This window comes from Antennarius striatus, chromosome 21 (assembly GCF_040054535.1).
Source record: "Antennarius striatus isolate MH-2024 chromosome 21, ASM4005453v1, whole genome shotgun sequence".
In the NCBI taxonomy this organism is placed as follows: domain Eukaryota; kingdom Metazoa; phylum Chordata; class Actinopteri; order Lophiiformes; family Antennariidae; genus Antennarius; species Antennarius striatus.
In genome coordinates, this window is record NC_090796.1 from 8,386,416 (window position 1) to 8,404,438 (window position 18,023).

Sequence of the window (18,023 nt, forward strand, 5' to 3'; positions counted from 1 at the left end):
GCCATTAGCACAGTCAGGTTAATTTTGTAAGAGAAACTAAATAAAATAAAATAAACATTTCCTCTTGATAAATGCAGTTTTATTGCATGTTGCAGGCATGTAAAAAAAATTTTTTTCTTCTTCTTTTTTGTGAACCTAACTGAGTTTGCATAAACTGAGGAAAACTTTAGGGCCTGCATGAGTCTTCCCAAAATCAAACCAAGCATCTTCAGATCCTGCTGCTCTGGCTTGGGAGCCTGAATATTACTTTGTCTCTCCGTTTTCCTCTCTCCTTTGTTGCACTGACAAACACAAACAATCACATTAATATTTAAATCATTGATTTATTATGATCAAAAATTGTGAATCTATACCTCTTAACTGCATGTATCAATAAAGGCCGCTGGTCCACTATCTGCGTTGGCGTTCCATAACTTATCTTGACATATAAAAGAGATAATAGGTAATAGATAATATTAACATTATTGTCTGTGTGGTTGTTGTAGTTCCTACAATTAACAGGTAATAAAGTTCAAATTGGTCTGACCTTTCTCTTATGTGACAAAATTACAGTTATCTATCCATCTATGAAAAACAATTCCGCAAGTGAATGAAGCTGCCGTTAATATTATCCCACACCAGCCTAATTCTATCAAGAAACACAATGATGTGCACCAGTTGGTAGGTGTTGAAGCAGATTTGAGTGAGAAAGCAAAATAACCATATTGTCACTTACAAAGAGGCCTTAGCTCTGACTATCACAACCAACACCAACATCATATCGACCCTAAATACAATTTTTTTTTCAGTTTTAAATGTTGGGGTGAGCTTGTTAATTCTGCATAACATGTGCATCCCAAGTGACAACTCGCAAACAGAGGATGCTTTACATTGAACATAAGGGAACAATCTATACCCGTGAATAGGATAAACAAACACACTGTGAATACAGTCATGGCAGTTACTTTACTAATTAAAATTAATACGATTCCAGCCACACAAACCTGAAAACCCACATGCCACACTTAAACCATTAACACTTGACTAAAACATGACTTTTTAACTTGAATATTAACAGCCCCATAAGCTCTTAACTCACCAGTCACAGTAATCAATCTCTTAGGAGGAGATTTAACTTGTACTCATGGTTACAAGACCACAAACTGGTGCTGCAACGTTTCCAACACCTCAGTTATATAGTTATATTACAGCATATAATTTCATTCTATTAATAGGAGAATGTCATAGAAGGCTCAGTTGTTCCATTTTTCTCTTGAATTGATTGAATAGGAAAATGATTTCATTATAAAATGAAAATGTATCATATCCATTAGCTTAGAGATGTAACATTAATATTTCAACTTAACAGAACTGTTTCTGCTGTGTAGGGGACTTGGAGCTGTGTACATCCGGGAGAAGTTGCTGGTTCATTACAGCCATGAATTCTGCCAGTCAAATTCATCACTAATTCACCTCTCACTGCTTTTTTTGTTTTGTTTTGGGTTTTTTTGGTGGTGGGAGGAAGGTGGAGAACTTGGTAGAGATTCACACAGATGCAGGAAGGACATTCAGTCCGCAGAGAAAAGCCCCAGGTGGTGGGGTATTGAACCCAGGATTTTCTTGCTGCAATGAGGAATCTATTTTTTGATGAGACATGCCAGTCTTATCAGAAAGCATCAGTGCCAGCCCCAAACCCAGATCAATAGAGAGGCTTGCATCAGGAGAAACCATGCGACTATCAACGGCCTACACTGGAGTTGTTAGCCAACAGGGTGTCAGTGGACACTGTGCTACTGTTGGCAGAAGCGAGTAAAGACATAGCAGAAGAAGAGGAAAATAGGAAATATGAGGTGAGAGTAGGGATTCTAAATGGTGTTACTGTGAATGATAAAGAGAGAGGTAAAGGTAGATACAGGTAGTTACAGGTAGTTACATGTAGTCATAGGTAGAGAGAGTTATAGATAGAAAGAGGAGTATGAATTAAGATGATGCGGTGTCTCATGATGCTGTGAGGGATGTGCCTTGAACTAGGGATTCAGCTCACCGTAAATTTCTGATTTGAGTATTTTTTCCCATTTAGATATGTTGTAAATCTTTTTGGTTGTGTATTATATGTTTTCCTACTGTATATTTAGATGTTGTTAAGTGGTGCATTCACATGTTGAGTGTGTATTTACATGTTTTTCTGTTTTTGTTCAGATATACACTCACATTTATGGCTACGCGTGCTCTTATGTGTTTGTCTAGCTGTGTATTTATGTTTGCCGTAGTGTGTCTGTGTTGTGTATTCATCTTGTCTCGTAATTGGACAGACGGCCCGACTGACGGACCTACCTACCTACCTATCTACCTGCTTTCCTGTCTGTCTGTCTGTCTGTGTCTGTCTGTCTGTCTGTCTGTCTGTCTGTCTGTCTGTCTGTCTGTCTGTCTGTCTGTCTGTCTGTCTGTCTGTCTGTCTGTCTGTCTGTCCGTCCATCCCTCCCTCCCTCCATCCATCCATCCGTCCGTCCATCCATCCATCCATCCGTCCATCCATCCATCCATCCATCCATCCATCCATCCATCCATCCATCCATCCATACATCCATACATCCATACATCCATCCATCCATCTATTCATCTATCTATCTATCCATCTACCTATCTAGGCTTTGATTTGTCAAGAAATGGGGGCGAGGGGTTATAAAAATATAAGCAATCAACAGTCCTTATTCTTTCCTAGGTTAATATTGGGCCTAAATTGTAAACAGTTGAACATGCATATTTAATATAAATTTAAAAAGACATGAAACATTTAATTTCCTGTGCCGGCCCCAATGTGGAAGATGAGGATAATGGAGATGACCTAGTTAGGCTTCAGGACCGTGGATAAGGGCCGATCACGCCAACATGGTATGCAGATTCAGCGTAATGCAAACAGTCTGTAAAGCATAATATTAACACCCCATAGTTTAAGATTTCATAATAACATAATAACTATCAGACTAAGTGAACAGTTTGCTCTGACGTCTTTCCTTAGTCCTTCTTTTATCCACATCTCTGTGAACTTCTGAGCAGAGAATTAACCCACAATGCATTTATGGTAATGGAAACATTCACCAACATCGAGACAGAAGTGGGGTCAGGTTGAAAGTTAGTATCAGCATTGAAAACTATAGACTCCTGTAAGAAAACTCTGTCACAACGGTCCTGTTATTTAATATTTTTTACAACAATTTATGGGGTTGTCCTCCTGTAAGGGTCACATGATGTATTGGAAGTGGCAGTTCAGAAGAGACAGGCAGCAGAACTGGAGGTGGAAGAGCTGAGGAGGTTTTCACAGGGAGTGACCACAAAGGACATTTTGGAAAAGTTTGATGGAAAAGTGAGAGATGAGGTTAAGACAGTTTGGATATGTATGCAAGGGAGTTGATTGTTATGTAGGAAAAAGGATGGAGATGGAAAAGAGGATGACCACTGATATTATGTATTTTTTTATATACATCAAATGAATTTGTACAAAAGTTTGGCACAGAATTGCATCATACCCCAGAGGGATTAAGAGGGACGCAATATCATTCTTTAATTCTGGATAACAAGTTCACTTGTTATCCAGAAGGGGGGGCAATATTCTGGGTTCAAGTCCTTTCTGGGCGGAGTTGTATGTGTCTGCATGGGTTCTCTCTGGGTTCTCCAGCTTCCTCTCACTTTCAAAAACATGCAGCGTAGGCGCACTGGTCACACCAAAATTGTCCGCAGGTGAGTCTGTGTGTGGTTGTTTGTCTTTCATGTGGCCCCATGATGAACTGACATCTCATCCAGGGTGTATCCCACTTCTCGCCGGCAGGCAGCTGAGATAGACGTCAGCAGACCCATGGTCCAGGTGGATGGATGGATGGATGGATAGTATAACAGTTACAGAGTGACTCAAATACCTACGTAACTACAAACATGAATCCTCTTACACTGATTTTTGCTAGCACTGCTTCTTATTAGTTACACGGATGCCTTGGTTAGATGTCGACCACACAGCCTGGAGCGTTGGATCGTATAGTATCAGATATCACTTTTGCCCCAGATTCTCCAATCCCATTGACCTGTAAACTAAAGAAACAGAACCACATTTCTTAAAACCAACCAAGGTTCCTTAAAAGTTCCTTAAAATACAAACACAAATAGCAATAAGTCTTTCACTCAACATCAAACCGATCTTTAACCTCAGGTCATAGACACATTTGTAGAGTAAAATGCATACGTAACGGCGGGCATGTTGATATATTATATTTTTGTTTATGTGTTTATTTGTGAAAACATTTTTGTAAATTGATGATTAAATGTCTGGCTTTTAGATTTTTATTGATTACTTTATTCAAATAGGATATTAATGAATGAATGAATGAGTCAGTTAGTCAAACAACTCACTTGATGTATGTCAGCTGGTGGTTTCTCTTCAAGGCTGTTGCAATAAATATGGCTCCATCCATTCCAAGAGTGTTCTCCTGCAAACTGATGATGCACAACACAATCCTGTTTCTACATTGTTTTTTTATTAATATATTCAAAGGAAATGTTGGATGTGGCAAAAACAAAACAAACAAACAAAAAAAGATTTTTATAAGTTTGTTGTCTCTTTGTTTATGGAGTCATAAACAAACAGGCAACAAACTATGAAAAATCAAAAGCGTAAAAACCAAATTTTTAAATTTGTCTCCATTAGAATAAAGCTTGTTCATTGATTTAGAAGGCTTATGATTGGTGATACCGTCCTCTATCCACCACGTCTTCGATTTAAGGTGAGATCAAATTGTACAGTCAATGAAGTTTTTGTAATGAAACTAATGATACTTTTGTTGGCATAGAGAATTATCAGGCTGGACTTACTTCAGAGACTTGAGACTTCTGTTGCTTTTTAATGCTTTAGCCAAAGCCTTAGCTCCTTCCATCCCTACAGCATTCCCACGTAGACTGAAACAGTTAAAAATATGCTAATATTACATTCATAAATAGATGAGTGTAAATCCAGAAGTTATAAGGAAGAGAACTGTGATAGGCTTAATTAGGTAATTATCAAGTTGGTCATAAGGTGAAAATCACAATCAAAAAACTAGGGAACATTTTGGTGTTAGACCCTTGACTTTTTTTCATTTATTTGTGAAAAAAGGGCAGTATGTTGGCCCAGTGGGTAGCGCTGTCGCTGTTACCGCAATGTAGGTGAACTGATCACTCCAAAGTGTGTGTGAGTGTTTGTTCGTCTTTCATGTGGCGATGTGTCCAGGGTGTCCCCCACATCTAGTCCATAGCCAGCTGGGATATGCTCCAGTAACACCTGTGACCAGCAAGGCTGTAGAAGCAGCTGAAGATGAGACAATTACAGTTGTCTCCTCTTCAAGAAAATGGATGGATGATTTGGGAAACAATTTTCTTTGGAAAGTATAGGTGATTCACCATGAATGGACATTTAGAGCTCCACAATGAACTCCTTCAAACTTTATATTAACTGGAAAAACTGAGTTCAATTCAGTCCTCCTCTGCTTTAGCAGCCTTCAGCTCGTAATGCGTTTTCTCACGTAAGTGTCTTTCTCACTGATTGGACATATTACTGATGATTATGGTAGTACAAATTCAGCATACTGTAATTTATTTCACACGAATACCTGTATATTTGCATCATTACTCAGTTGTTAATGCACTGAAATAAATGGAGTGTAATTATGGTAAATAGTATTTCAGAAAAACTTTAATGACTTTCAAGCATGTATTGCAATCATGTTGTTAAAATTTGCTCTATCAGGAAGAAAGAGAAAACAGTAGTAGTACATAATAGTCTATGTTTGAATGTCAAATAACAAATGAACCATTTGACAAAGACTGAACTCACTCTAATATTTCCAGGGTTTGGTTGATCATAAGAGCCTTTGCCATTGCGATAGCACCACTTGTACCCATGGAGACACCCTGAAGACTAAATAGACACAAAACAGTAACCCTACAAATAAATAACAGATAAGTCAATATTTATGTGTATGACTGTCTATCAGTTCAGTACCAGTTTTTCTTTATTTTCAATTAAAAGACTGAAATATAAATATCACTTATTGCCATGCTAACCATAATATATGCAGAGATGCATTGGTTTTCAGGGCTTCAGCTAGATATGCGATGCCTTCATTCCCAATAGCATTCTCCTGAAGACTGCAGCAAAGGATGGGGACACAAACACAAGTACAGATTTAAGAGATGACCCTGTTCAATCATGCGGTTCATTCGAAATGAACAGAAGGGTTCAAGCAATTTCACTTAAATGATTAGCGTTGTTGAGACCCTGATCAGTCAAACTCCCACAGCTTCTCATTCACTCATAGGAATGTCAACACAGACATAATTCAGCTTTGAGATAAAGAAAGAAAATAAATTTCAAGGCAGAAAATAAGTGCCTAGATGGTAAATTAATAAAATGAGGCTGATAGTCTACTGGACAACTGGTCTTACTCCAATAACTGCATGGTTGCATTGTGAAGGAGAGCATGGGCCAAAACTTTAGTGGCAGAAGACCTGATGAAATTCCACTGGAGACTGTAGAAAGTGAAAAAGAGGAGCATTAGTTTATTATCATACAAATTTTACATGCATAATTTTTATAGTGACATAAGCACAAGTACAGAAGGTAACCAGTACTGTATTTCAAATTTTTTGATGTTTTTTTTCTGTGTTCATGCATCTTTTCACGACTAGGAGAGAGCATCAAGAGCTACACATTAGACATTGATACATTATTGACTTATAAATTTATTGTTGTGGGCATTTTGATACAGAAAAGCTAGTTAAGCACATTAAGCAAGTTAGTTTTTGTATGAAAATAATTACAATACTAATGTTGGTGTAAATACTCACTCATCCAATTCACAGTCACATTCAGCTTTCAAAGACTGCAATACTAATTCACCGCTTTTCGGTTCTTTAAACTGTAAAAGCTCCACTACACACATGATCAAAATTGTTGGTACTCTCTCCTAATGAATGAAAAACTCACAATAGTCACTGAAACTGACAAAATTGATAATAAATAACAGAAACAACAGATTCAATTAAAAAACAAATAAACAAATGAAACAGACCTGGACAAAAATTACGTTACGCCTAGAAAAAATTGAAAACAGTTTGACCACACAGACATGACAAACTAAGATGTGTCCTCTTATTACAATATAATATATCTTCAACTTGTATTCAGTTAGTCTGCCCATTTATAGGGTGACAAATAGTCACTGTGCTGTTTAGTGACAGGGCATTTGCCACATTGACCATAAACCACAGGAAGCAAAAGACAGAGTTGTTTCAAGAGTTTAGAAAGAAAATTAAAGGCAAGCATGTTCAAGGTAAAGGCTAGGAGACCGTCTCCAAGCAACCTGATGCTCCTGTGACAACAATCACACATATCATTCAGAAAGTTAAGGTCCAGGGGACCAGTAAACCTGGCCACAGGAGGAAAATTGATGACAGATTGAAGAGATGGATAATTCGAATGGTAACCAGAGTCCAGAACAACCCCCAAAAGAAATTAAAAGTGAACTCCAAGGTCAATTTACATTAGCATCAGATCACACCATATGTTGTGGTTTTTGCCAGAAGAAGTTGAAACATACAATCTGAAGAAGGTACCCTTCAAACCCAACATGAACAGATTACTAATGAGGAATCTGGGCTTGTTTCATTAATTTGTTTTTCAAAATTATTCTGTTAAACCATAGTTAAAACTAATGTCTGCCTTTCAATGGTTAGTTTTCAGTAATTTTTTTAAATTTATTATTACTTTTCTCAGTTTCAAGTTCTTTCAGAGATTATTATGGGTTTTTCTTTTATGAAGCGACGGGTACCAACAATTTTGTCCACGTATTATCTGCTGTGCTATACTACACAGTATAGCACAGCAGATAAATGAAGTTTTTCCTCCAAAAGCAGCTGTCTGCTAATATTTTATTGTCCTAGTCTGACAATTAACAGTCTGAAAATAAAAACAAACAAAAATATAACATGCTTGAATAAACTTTGCTTAAAAGTATATTTTCCTGACTGAATTTGTTCTTGTCACTTTCCCTGGTGAAGGTATATTTACATCTGAGGCTGATGATTGCAAGTTTTTCTATTTTATGGTTTCATATGTTTACAGATTTTTACTTACTGCAATGTGGTTAGGCACTGATTGAACTTGATTGCACCAGCAATAGCTTGAACCCCTTCATCATGCAACAGATTGGCTGTGAGACTGAGATACACATGCACATACAAACACACATATATATAAACAAGAGTTTTCTATCATTGTTCAAGTTGATGGAACATTTTACTGTGAAGTTTTAAAATTTTACTTCATGTAGGTTGGAAAGAAACAACACTAAATCTGGAATGGCCTGTATACTGTATATATGGTATATACTGTATATATTCAGTATATACAGTATTTGTGTGTACTGTGTGTGTACCTGTGAGCGCACATGTGTGTGTGTGTGTGTGTGTGTGTGTGTGTGTGTGTGTGTGTGTGTGTGTGTGTGTGTGTGTGTGTATGTGTGTGCGTGTGTGTATTTTTCCAACAATGTCTTATTTGCTGCCAGCTCAGTCCCCTATTGGCACAAAAGCAGAGTGAAATAAGTAAAATATTTGTTTTTCTTCATATTGACACAGTCTTTGCAAACTAATAATTACCCCTTAATTCACAGCCCTGGATGGGTTGTGACAATTCTTGAACAGTTGGACATTTCCATGCTTCTTAGGTGCATTTATCTGCGCTACAACAATAATAAGTGATACTTACTCAAGTTCTTGTAAAGAGTTGTTCTCTTGAAGGGCATGAGCCATATTCTTCGCTCCCTCCACACCGATTGAGTTTTCCCTCAAACTAAGCAAAAAGAAAAAAGACCATAAAACAAGAAGAAAAAGGGATAAGTACTGATAAGTCTAGTAGAATCTTTTCTATCGATTTGTTGAGCAAGTTTTATTTCAATATTGTTTCCAGTTCTTCAGTTCAAGGGTGTAAAAATGGGGAGAACATTATCAAGTCTGACTTGATCCAGCAGTAACCAAATCCACCCACAAGCACCTCTAATTCTATAATGCTCAGTCCAATAGGTCTTGGTTTTGGACCGGGAGCAGGAGGGTGGCTGGTCCACGACCCGTGTGTGAACTGCCAGTGTCTGTGTGTGTGTGTGTGTGTGTGTGTGTGTGTGTGTGTGTGTGTGTGTGTGTGTGTACACATATACTGTATATGAGAGTGTTAATAGTTTAAGACAATCTAGAAGTTGAAAAAATAATTTCCTCAAAAGGAGTAAAGGTTGCTCATCTAAATAAGATGACATGCTGCTAGGTGTTACCATATTGGGAACATAGCGAAACCATTCATAGCTGACTTTGAGAGGAATGAAAGCATTGTTGTCATAATCTAAAAAACTATAATATAAGAATGGTGATTGTTCAGAATCCCCATTTTCCAGCCCATAGTATAGTGAATGGACTTCAATTAAGCTGATGGAAAGTCAACATATTCTCTATACAAAGAATACTGTAATGACAAAACTGCTGAACAGAAACTTGGAGGAAGTTAGTGGAAAAATGAATACAAATGAAATGATTAGTATTAGGTAATAATGAGATGATATATTCCCATCAGAGGGACAGCACATGTTAGAGGTTTTGGAGATGAAGTCAGAGAGGCCAGACTGAGATGGTTTGGACATGTCCAGAGGAGAGATAGTGAATATATTGGTAGAAGGATGCTGAGTTTTGAACTGCCAGGCAGGAGGCCTAGAGGAAGACCAAAGAGGAGGTTTATTGATGTAGTGAAAGAGGACATGAAGGTAGTTGGTGTGAGAGAAGAGGATTCAAAGGACAGGGCTAGATGGAGGAAATTGATTCGCTGTGGCGACCCCTGAAGGGAAAAGCCGAAAGGAAAAGAAGAAGAAGAAGATATTCCCGGAAACATAAATGATTGCAATTAAGTTCAATCAGGTACATTTCTGGTAAGAAAACATAATAAATGTTCTTTTTATAAGTTTTATTAAAGATGGATTTTGCTACAGGTTTAAGCCATACATAAAGGCTAGAAAACACTGGAGAAAATAGAAAATTGAAAGTGAGTACAGTACTCACTTCAAGGAGACAAGGCCGTGGTTCAGCCTAAGAGCTGTGGTCAGGGCTGTCATTCCTCTGTTACTGACTGAGTTACTCTGGAGTCTGCAGAAATAAAAGCAGTAACACACAATAGTAAAGGGCATTGTCAGTGGACTTTAAAGTAGAAGTTAACAGGAACCAATGCAAACTACTGACTGCAGTGAAAGCAGAGTTTGATTGATCGCCAAAGCCTCTGCCAGAGCAATTGTTCCTTTGTCCCCAAGCTGGTTGCTGCAAAGACTGAAACATAATAGATTGGAAACATTAATGCATGAATTCAAGCCTCACATCAGTCAAGTTTAATTTGTCAATTTCTTTGAATACGAGACAATCAGTAATTATCTCGTCTTCAGTCTCTTATCTGAATCTGGGTCATGGGTTCACGCTGGAGCCTATGCCAGCTTACATCTGGCATGATGTATGGACACCCTATCAGAAAACACCCAGTCCCGCACACATTCACACCTATTTAGAGTGACCAGTTATTAAGTAGCACATTTTTGGATGAGGGAAGAAGCCAGAGAACTTAGACAACCCACGCAGACACAGAGAACATGTGAATCCACCCAGAAAGACCTCAGGCACAATCAAGCCGAGAGCCTTCTTTCTACGAGGCAACAGCACTGTCCACTGCATCACCGTGCTATCAGCATCAGTCGAGTTGCAGTTGCTAATTATGAAGTGACTGCGAGAGATCTTTGTCATATAGGGAAATGGCACTTGAAGCTCAGTCAGAAAAGCCAATAAGCTCTTGGATGATTCCAATCTTAAATACGGATTTTTGCAAATACTCTGCTGTTGATGCATCACACGCAACATGTCTGTGTAGAATATCCTAAGCCGGATTTTCAGTGTCTGACCAAATGTTAAACATAATCACATTACACCATGATGTTTCAGAGGAAAGAAATATTAATGCCATAATCACTTGATAAATAATAAATCTTTGATCTTTGACCACCAAAATGTCACCATCTCATTCTGACACAACTCTTATCAGGAATACGTTGGACAGTAACATATTAAGCAGATTGACAGTAACATATTAAGCAGAATGCTTACACCTACACTAATCACCACTGATGAATGGAAACGTCTCATCTTGATGGTCAATATGTAAAAAAATTGCAACAAACAAACGAAGTGCGTTGGGATCTAAACTTGTGTAAAGAACACAGAAAAATAAGTATAACTAAATCCTCAGGTCACAAGTTTATGAAAAAACAAAATCACAAAAATAAACAGTATAATGTTATCAATATACAATATAGATCAATATTGGACTGAAATCTTGTATAGACTGAAACTCACATGAGGTTTGTCAGAGTCCGGTTTGTCTTCAGTGCATCTGCAATACTTTTTGCTCCTCTTGGCCCAATCATATTCTTCTGTATACTGAATCATTACATGTATGAAGAGAAAGAAAACCTGTTAATTCACCCTAAAAACATAAACAAACACATATACTTTGCATAGAACAATAACCACAAGCGAAAGGCAGATAAAACTCACTTCAGAGACACAAGTTTGCGGTTGTAATGCAGAACTTCTGCAAGGGCCTGAGCGCCTTCATCCTCGATAGCATTATTCTGGAAGCTGTTCAGTGATAAGAGACACTTCACCTCAAGTTGACCCATTTCATTTTCTTGTTGTGTACATCAAACAGAATCCATGGCAATCATACTAACTTGACTGTGACCAAGACTTGGTTCATTTTCAGAGACTCTGCCAGGAACTTCGCTCCTTTCGATCCAATGTTGTTGTTCCGGAGGCTAAATTATAAACAGGTAGTAAGATTATGTACACCAGCGAAGCAATGTACATAAAATATGACGATAAAGACCATGACCACACAGCATTAAATCTATATTTAATACTTGTTTACCAGGATAAATTTAAACATCTCTGAAATAATTTGTTAAAATCGAGAGATAATGCAATCAGGAAATTCCAGGAATTAATATGACCCAGTGTGTTCAGTGTTACATTAAACACTGCTGAACAATTCGTTCAAATTCATCTCCTGTTTCTCACGGTTTACACCTGGTTTTTTTTGTTTGTTTGTTTTTTTCCAACTTATGGACCACTTTTCAGGTACGTTTTATAAAAAATGAAATACAGCAATTTACTGTATTTAGGCAGTGCACCCAAGATAAGTTTAGTGGAGAAGAAGCAGAACAATTTTCTTTTTTGAACTCCAAAACATGACGGCTGCTCACGTAATTCAATTGCAATTAGTGGCACCAAACAGTTCTCACTTCAGAGAAGTTAATGTCCGGTTCACCAAGAGGGCTCGGCTCAGTGATTTGGCCCCTTTATTGCTGATGGAATTCTCTGCCAAACTGAGACCATGAATGAAAAAATACAATCATATATTAGACACTATTATTGATAACCACATGTAAATTCATACACACATTAATCCTACAAACCCGCAGTCATTACAAATGTACCATTGTAATCAACAAGCTACTTCATTCTGTATTAATTATACTGCTTTTGTGTACAATCTGCAATCAAGATCAATGAAATGGCTTGAAACACAAGACTTTTTATAACTATAACTGTACTAGGCTGATGAGTAGTTAAAATATTGGTATCACCTTATCTCACCTTATTTCTTGTATATGACAGTCTTTGGCACTCAGGAGGCTTCCCAGCAATTCCATGACATCATCGTTAAAGTTATTATTCTCTAACCTGTAGAATAGATCATTTTAATCCCACTACTGAGTTTAAATTTTAGTGTGAGACAGTGCTTTGGTTAGCTGACCTGAGATGGTGGCAGTACAGCAGCTGTGGGAGCAAACATTTCACTGTTGTGTAGGTGAGGGCACCTGTTAGATTGGTCTGTTCACTGCATTCTGGGGACACATGCAAAAGATAGCCCAGCACAACGCTTGATGCCCGTGTCAACTTTCCCGCTAGTCTACCAAACTTTAGATCTTCTTCCACTCTCCGCAGCAGTTCTGTATGTTGTAGTTCCTGTAAACAGTAAGCTATGTTGACAGCTCGCAGGGACACAGCAGCAACCCCGCTGACCAAGAGGCCTTGTAAGAACCCTGCTGCCCATGTCTTCTGATTGCCATCATCTTTCCCAACAGTCAAAAGCCCAGTAAGAGGTTTCAATGCTACTGAAGACAGAAGGCCTGTCAGGAAGCGCACAAACACATCCAAGTGACCATCTTCAGCTTGTTGGGAGTGCTGAAAGGCACTTTTAAAGTGGTTCTGAAACCCAATCTTAGGCCAAGACATGGTACTCTCTGAGAATAAGTCAAAGATGGCACGCTTTGATGAGACATAGTAGAAAGTAGCTGCAAGAAACTCCTGGACAGTCAAATGAGTGAACTGGTATGTTGTGCAGATGGCCGACTCCTCCCAATTAAGAACAGTCCCGAGACTGCATTGAGTTGAAAGCAGATCTATCCCATAAGCCTTGAGGTCCTGCTCACTAAATGTGTATTTGCACTTCAGGAGCCCATAAAAAGCCAGTCGTCCAAGATTTCCAAATAGTTTACGATTGGTCCCATGGAGTTGCTCCATTTTTATTGGCTCCTTGCCTCTTGGCTCACCCATTTCTGCCTTCATTGCACAAAATTGAGCATATAGTTCGGTAAAAGTCCTTGGAAGACTCTCTTCTCTTCCGCTCTGCAAGATGTACACCAGAGTATTGGTGACTATCCAGCAAATGCATGGAATGTAGCACATCACCATTATGATCTGATGAGATTCCAAGTGTGCCCATATTTTACTGGCAAATTCTCTCTCAGACAAGTGGTGATTGAGGAAGACATGGATGTCATTCGGACTGAAACCTGGGATCTCAGTAAGCCTGTCAACCAATCCTCCCGGGATTTGTGAGGCAACTCCTGGCCGGGAAGTCACCCACACTGATACGTCAGGGAGCAAATTCCCACGAATGATGTTGGTGACAAGGTCATCAATGGGGACTTCTTTCTTTGGATCATTGCAGGGGACTGCATCAGAAAAATTTAAAGTGCAGCGGAATTTGTCTAAACCATCAAATATTAGCATTGTGCGGCACAAACCACTCAGGACTAGACTGAGATCTTTCAGATGAGGAAAAGCTATTTTCAAAAGCCGCTCAGCAGAAACTTTTTCCAATGAGTTGAGCTCACAGAAAGTAAGAGGCAAAACAAAGCTCACATCTGTAGAGATGACTCCATGACTCCACTGTCTGACGAAGTGTCGGACACAGCTGGTCTTGCCAATGCCTGCCACCCCAACTGTGAGGGAGAACCTGGGAGGTAAACTGACCCGAGTCAGAGGCTCCAAGAATTTGTCCAACTCAAGCTGTCTGAGATGATATCTTTTCCTTCCTCGAGTCACCCCAACTTGCATCAAGTCATGTTCCTTTTGCTGGAGGTCTGAAAGTCCTTCGATAAGAAGTAAAGTTCTAGAGGAGGTGTTCAGTTTGGGGCAGCTGACTGAATCCCTGTCCCTGTGTCTGTCATATTGCCTTAACAACGCCTCTTTGTGCTCCTTCACCATGGAATCTGCAAAGACACAGTTGACTCAGGTTGATATAAATTATATTTTCATGGACAGTAAAGTTTCTTATATTTTGATTATCAAGTAGTTGAAACTGTACTTCAAACATATTTTAGATTTACATTTGAGGTTTTATCGCAATAATTTTTCAACCGCTCTCCAATGCATTCCATTTACACACACATATGCACAATGGAGCGCTGATCACCCTGTGAGGATCTCATCACCTCATCATTTTGACTGATATTTGATAGGTTGTCAAGAGGATTCAGTAATTGAACAATAATCCAAGCTATTATTTGGATGAGCTACTTAAATACCTGAGCTGCAAGTTGATACACATATACTTGAGAATAATAAAAACAGAGACCAAAATCCAGATCACTACTCTTACTGTGGTTCATGATGAGCTGGGCCACCTGGGAATCTGAGCTCTCAATGAAACCCCGAAGGACTGCACACCCTTGAGTCTCCTTGCAGGTAACAATAGTTGTAAGCATCTTAACTTGGTCCTGCAGCTGGCCTGCTTCCTTGATTTTGCTCAAGTCATCTAAACTCAGCACGTCCACCTTGCTCAGGTGGGCTAATAATGTCTCCAGGAAAGTGGCTGAAATGAAACGTTGCAGCTGGTCTGCATTTTTTTGGATCCACCCAAGATCTAAGGAAAAAGTAAGAAAAAAATTAAAATGTTATGTAAGATTTAAAAAGATAATGGACAATTTCAAGACATAGAAAATGTGTTTTTGACAAGGCCCGGCCCCATTGGCAGAGGCCTGGCTCCAGGGTGGGACCCCGGTTGCACCATACCGGGCAATGTCACGGTCCTTGATATTTTTCTTGCCATAGAGGTTTTGTTACTGAGTGTGATGCGAGTGGGATGAGGATCAGCACCTCTAAATCCGAGGTAATGTTTCCCAAACGGAAAAGGGTGGTGTGCCCTCTACAGGTTGGTGGAGTCTTTGCCCGAAGTAGAGGAGTGTAAGTATCTGTTCATAAGTGAGGGAAGGATGGAACATGAGCTTGATAGACGGAACAGTGCAGCTTCCGCAGTGACGCGGTCGCTGTATAGGTCTGTCGTGGTGAAGGAGAGAGTCGCAAGACGAAGCTCCCGATTTACCGGTCTAACTACGCTCTTACTCTCACCTATGATCATGAGCTTTGGGTCATGACCAAAAGGACAAGATCCCAGATACAAGTGGCTGAAATGAGTTTCCTTCGTAGAATGGCTCTTCGCACCCTTAGACATAGGGTGAGGAGCTCAGTCACCAGGGAGGAGCTCAGAATAGAGGTGCTGCTCCTCCGCCTCGAGCAGGGCCAGTTGAGGTGGCTCGGGCATTTGTTCCGGATGCCTCCCTGGAGAGGTGTTTCGGGCATGTCCTACCAGGAGACCTCGGGGAAGACCTTGGACACGCTGGATGGACTATGTCTCTCAGCTGGCCTGGGAATGCCTCGGGAGGATCTAAAGGAGGTGTCTGGGGAGAGGGAAATATGGGCATCCCTCCTTAGACTGTTGCCCCTGCGGCCTGGCCCCGGATAAGTAGTTGAAGATGGATAGATGATGATTTCTAGTGAATTTGATGACCATCTGACTTTTACTCCGGCCTCAAATTGAAGTGACCAAATTAAATTTCTCACCTATTGGATATATTATTTTGACATTTACGTTCTAATACTGCTAAGTTTGTAATATGCATCACGTTGAGGGAGTGATCATTGCATCGTTGGAACTCCCCCATTAGACTACAGAGTCTAGGGTATTTTGGTTCAGTCCAAGTATCTTTATAAAGTATGTAGGGATTGACTGCAGAATTAGAGATCATATTTGAATTCTTTCTTTGGTTGTTGTTTTGCATGTTTACTCAAAGTGAAAGAGCATCAGGGGAAACAGATGGAACAGTTTCTGGAATTGAACTTCTTACCCTCTGTTTCTGCCTGTGAAGCAACGGAGCTGGATGTCGACTGGAGATCCATGTAGCAGTCTTCCTGCCACATAATGCTTTTGCTTCGGTCCAGGACAGAATCGTAATGTATTTTCCTCTCCATGTTTCATAAAGTCTGCCTCCTGATGTTTGTGATTATGTCTACACATTGCAAAATGGCATTAACAACATTTACACATTGAAAAACCACAGGAAATCAAGACAGGCCTCAGTTTAAAACTTTCCAGCACTCCTGCGAGTGTTTTCATTCACTGATTTACAGTGTTGTTATGCACACATTTATTTTTAAACAGAGGCAAAATTTGCACTTATAGTAAGATCGTATGATTTTCTAATTTAATTTACCACTAGTCAGGTAGGATAATACAAACAACTTTTATTTTACATGACCCTGTGCACCTGGGTGTTCATAACTTTAAAGTGTTAAAATGCAAAAGCATTAACTATTACAGTTGCTGCATCTTTCTTTCAGTGTTCTTGATCATGCAAAGACAATTTGACAAATTACCATGAAACTAGATAGATGGATCATAAACGTTTGCTGCAGATTCAGAAAAATGGATAGATGCATCGTCTGAGACAGTAAAATGTGGTGCACAAGACAAACGTCTTGTTATTTAGATTAGGATGTAATTAAAATTAAAGCATTTATTCTATTACAAAACATAGCATGTTAATAAGACAATATTATTAAAAAAATATTATTATTATTACTGTAATATGATTTTGAGAATTTCTTTAATTTACTTGTCTTTGAGACAGGAAATGGGTTTGTGGTTTGTTGCTGATCAACTGTCTCTCAAAGGGAGGTGATTCGAAACCCAGACCTCACAGTGAGACATCTTTTTAACTTCCACTATTTCACATGCAACATTAATTGCTAAATCCAATAAATAACAGGGTAGTCATATTTTAGAAATGTGCTAGGGAATGTCAAACTGCTGCAAATTCATTGATAGGATGAATGTTGTAAAAAAATTTACATTATAATCATGAACAATCGAACTGTGAAAGGTGAGGTGAGACATTTACTTTGTTACACAGACTAAAGGTTGCAGGAAAGTCTAATTAAAGTTTCAAAAATCTGTTTCATGTACAAGTACTGTGACAAATATTGCAAGGAAGTGTTTGGTACAAAAGAGTCAGGCAACTCACCGTAGCTTTGTCGGAATGGTAACACCATGATTATCACAGCAGCAGGTGCAAAACACATGTGACTTGGAGACGTGAACTCCAGAAAAACTAAAACTAACAACCAAATTAAATGAGTCACAAACACAGCAAAGCTTAATCGAAAATTAGCGCTGCTGGAGATACTATTTCAACCTGCAGCCCCTTCCTGTCATTCTAATCTGCCTTCCGGCATTGTGGTCGGCAGGTTGAAAAGCTACATCTGCTCACATCCTGCAGAGTCAATTCTTGTAAGACAATGCAGCTGAGTGGCTAATGGGA

The 18,023-nt window shown here is 39.1% G+C and overlaps 1 protein-coding gene across 5 annotated transcripts; it reads right to left on the bottom strand.

Moving 5' to 3' along the window:
• Nucleotides 1-153: 153 nt before the first annotated feature.
• Nucleotides 154-17,960, bottom strand: nlrc3 (NLR family, CARD domain containing 3). 5 transcript variants are annotated; one of them, XR_011034101.1, is made up of 21 exons: nucleotides 17,727-17,960; nucleotides 16,551-16,712; nucleotides 15,026-15,289; nucleotides 12,893-14,636; nucleotides 12,733-12,819; nucleotides 12,378-12,461; nucleotides 11,808-11,891; nucleotides 11,632-11,715; nucleotides 11,431-11,514; nucleotides 10,276-10,359; nucleotides 10,099-10,182; nucleotides 8,768-8,851; nucleotides 8,138-8,221; nucleotides 6,448-6,531; nucleotides 6,067-6,150; nucleotides 5,837-5,920; nucleotides 4,840-4,923; nucleotides 4,381-4,464; nucleotides 3,924-4,062; nucleotides 354-418; nucleotides 154-281 (listed from the first exon to the last, which is right to left on the bottom strand). XR_011034101.1 is itself a non-coding variant. In XM_068306225.1 (20 exons), the coding sequence occupies exons 2-19, from the start codon at nucleotides 16,672-16,674 to the stop codon at nucleotides 3,972-3,974; spliced, it is 3,402 nt and encodes a 1,133-aa protein (XP_068162326.1). In that variant the 5' UTR covers nucleotides 16,675-16,712; nucleotides 17,727-17,960; the 3' UTR covers nucleotides 3,205-3,809; nucleotides 3,924-3,971. The 5 variants fall into 5 exon arrangements, 2 of the variants coding, with proteins under 2 accessions (XP_068162326.1, XP_068162325.1); XM_068306225.1 differs by lacking the exons at nucleotides 154-281; nucleotides 354-418 and adding an exon at nucleotides 3,205-3,809; XM_068306224.1 differs by lacking the exons at nucleotides 154-281; nucleotides 354-418 and having other exon boundaries at nucleotides 3,205-4,062.
• Between the last annotated feature and the right edge of the window lie 63 nt (nucleotides 17,961-18,023).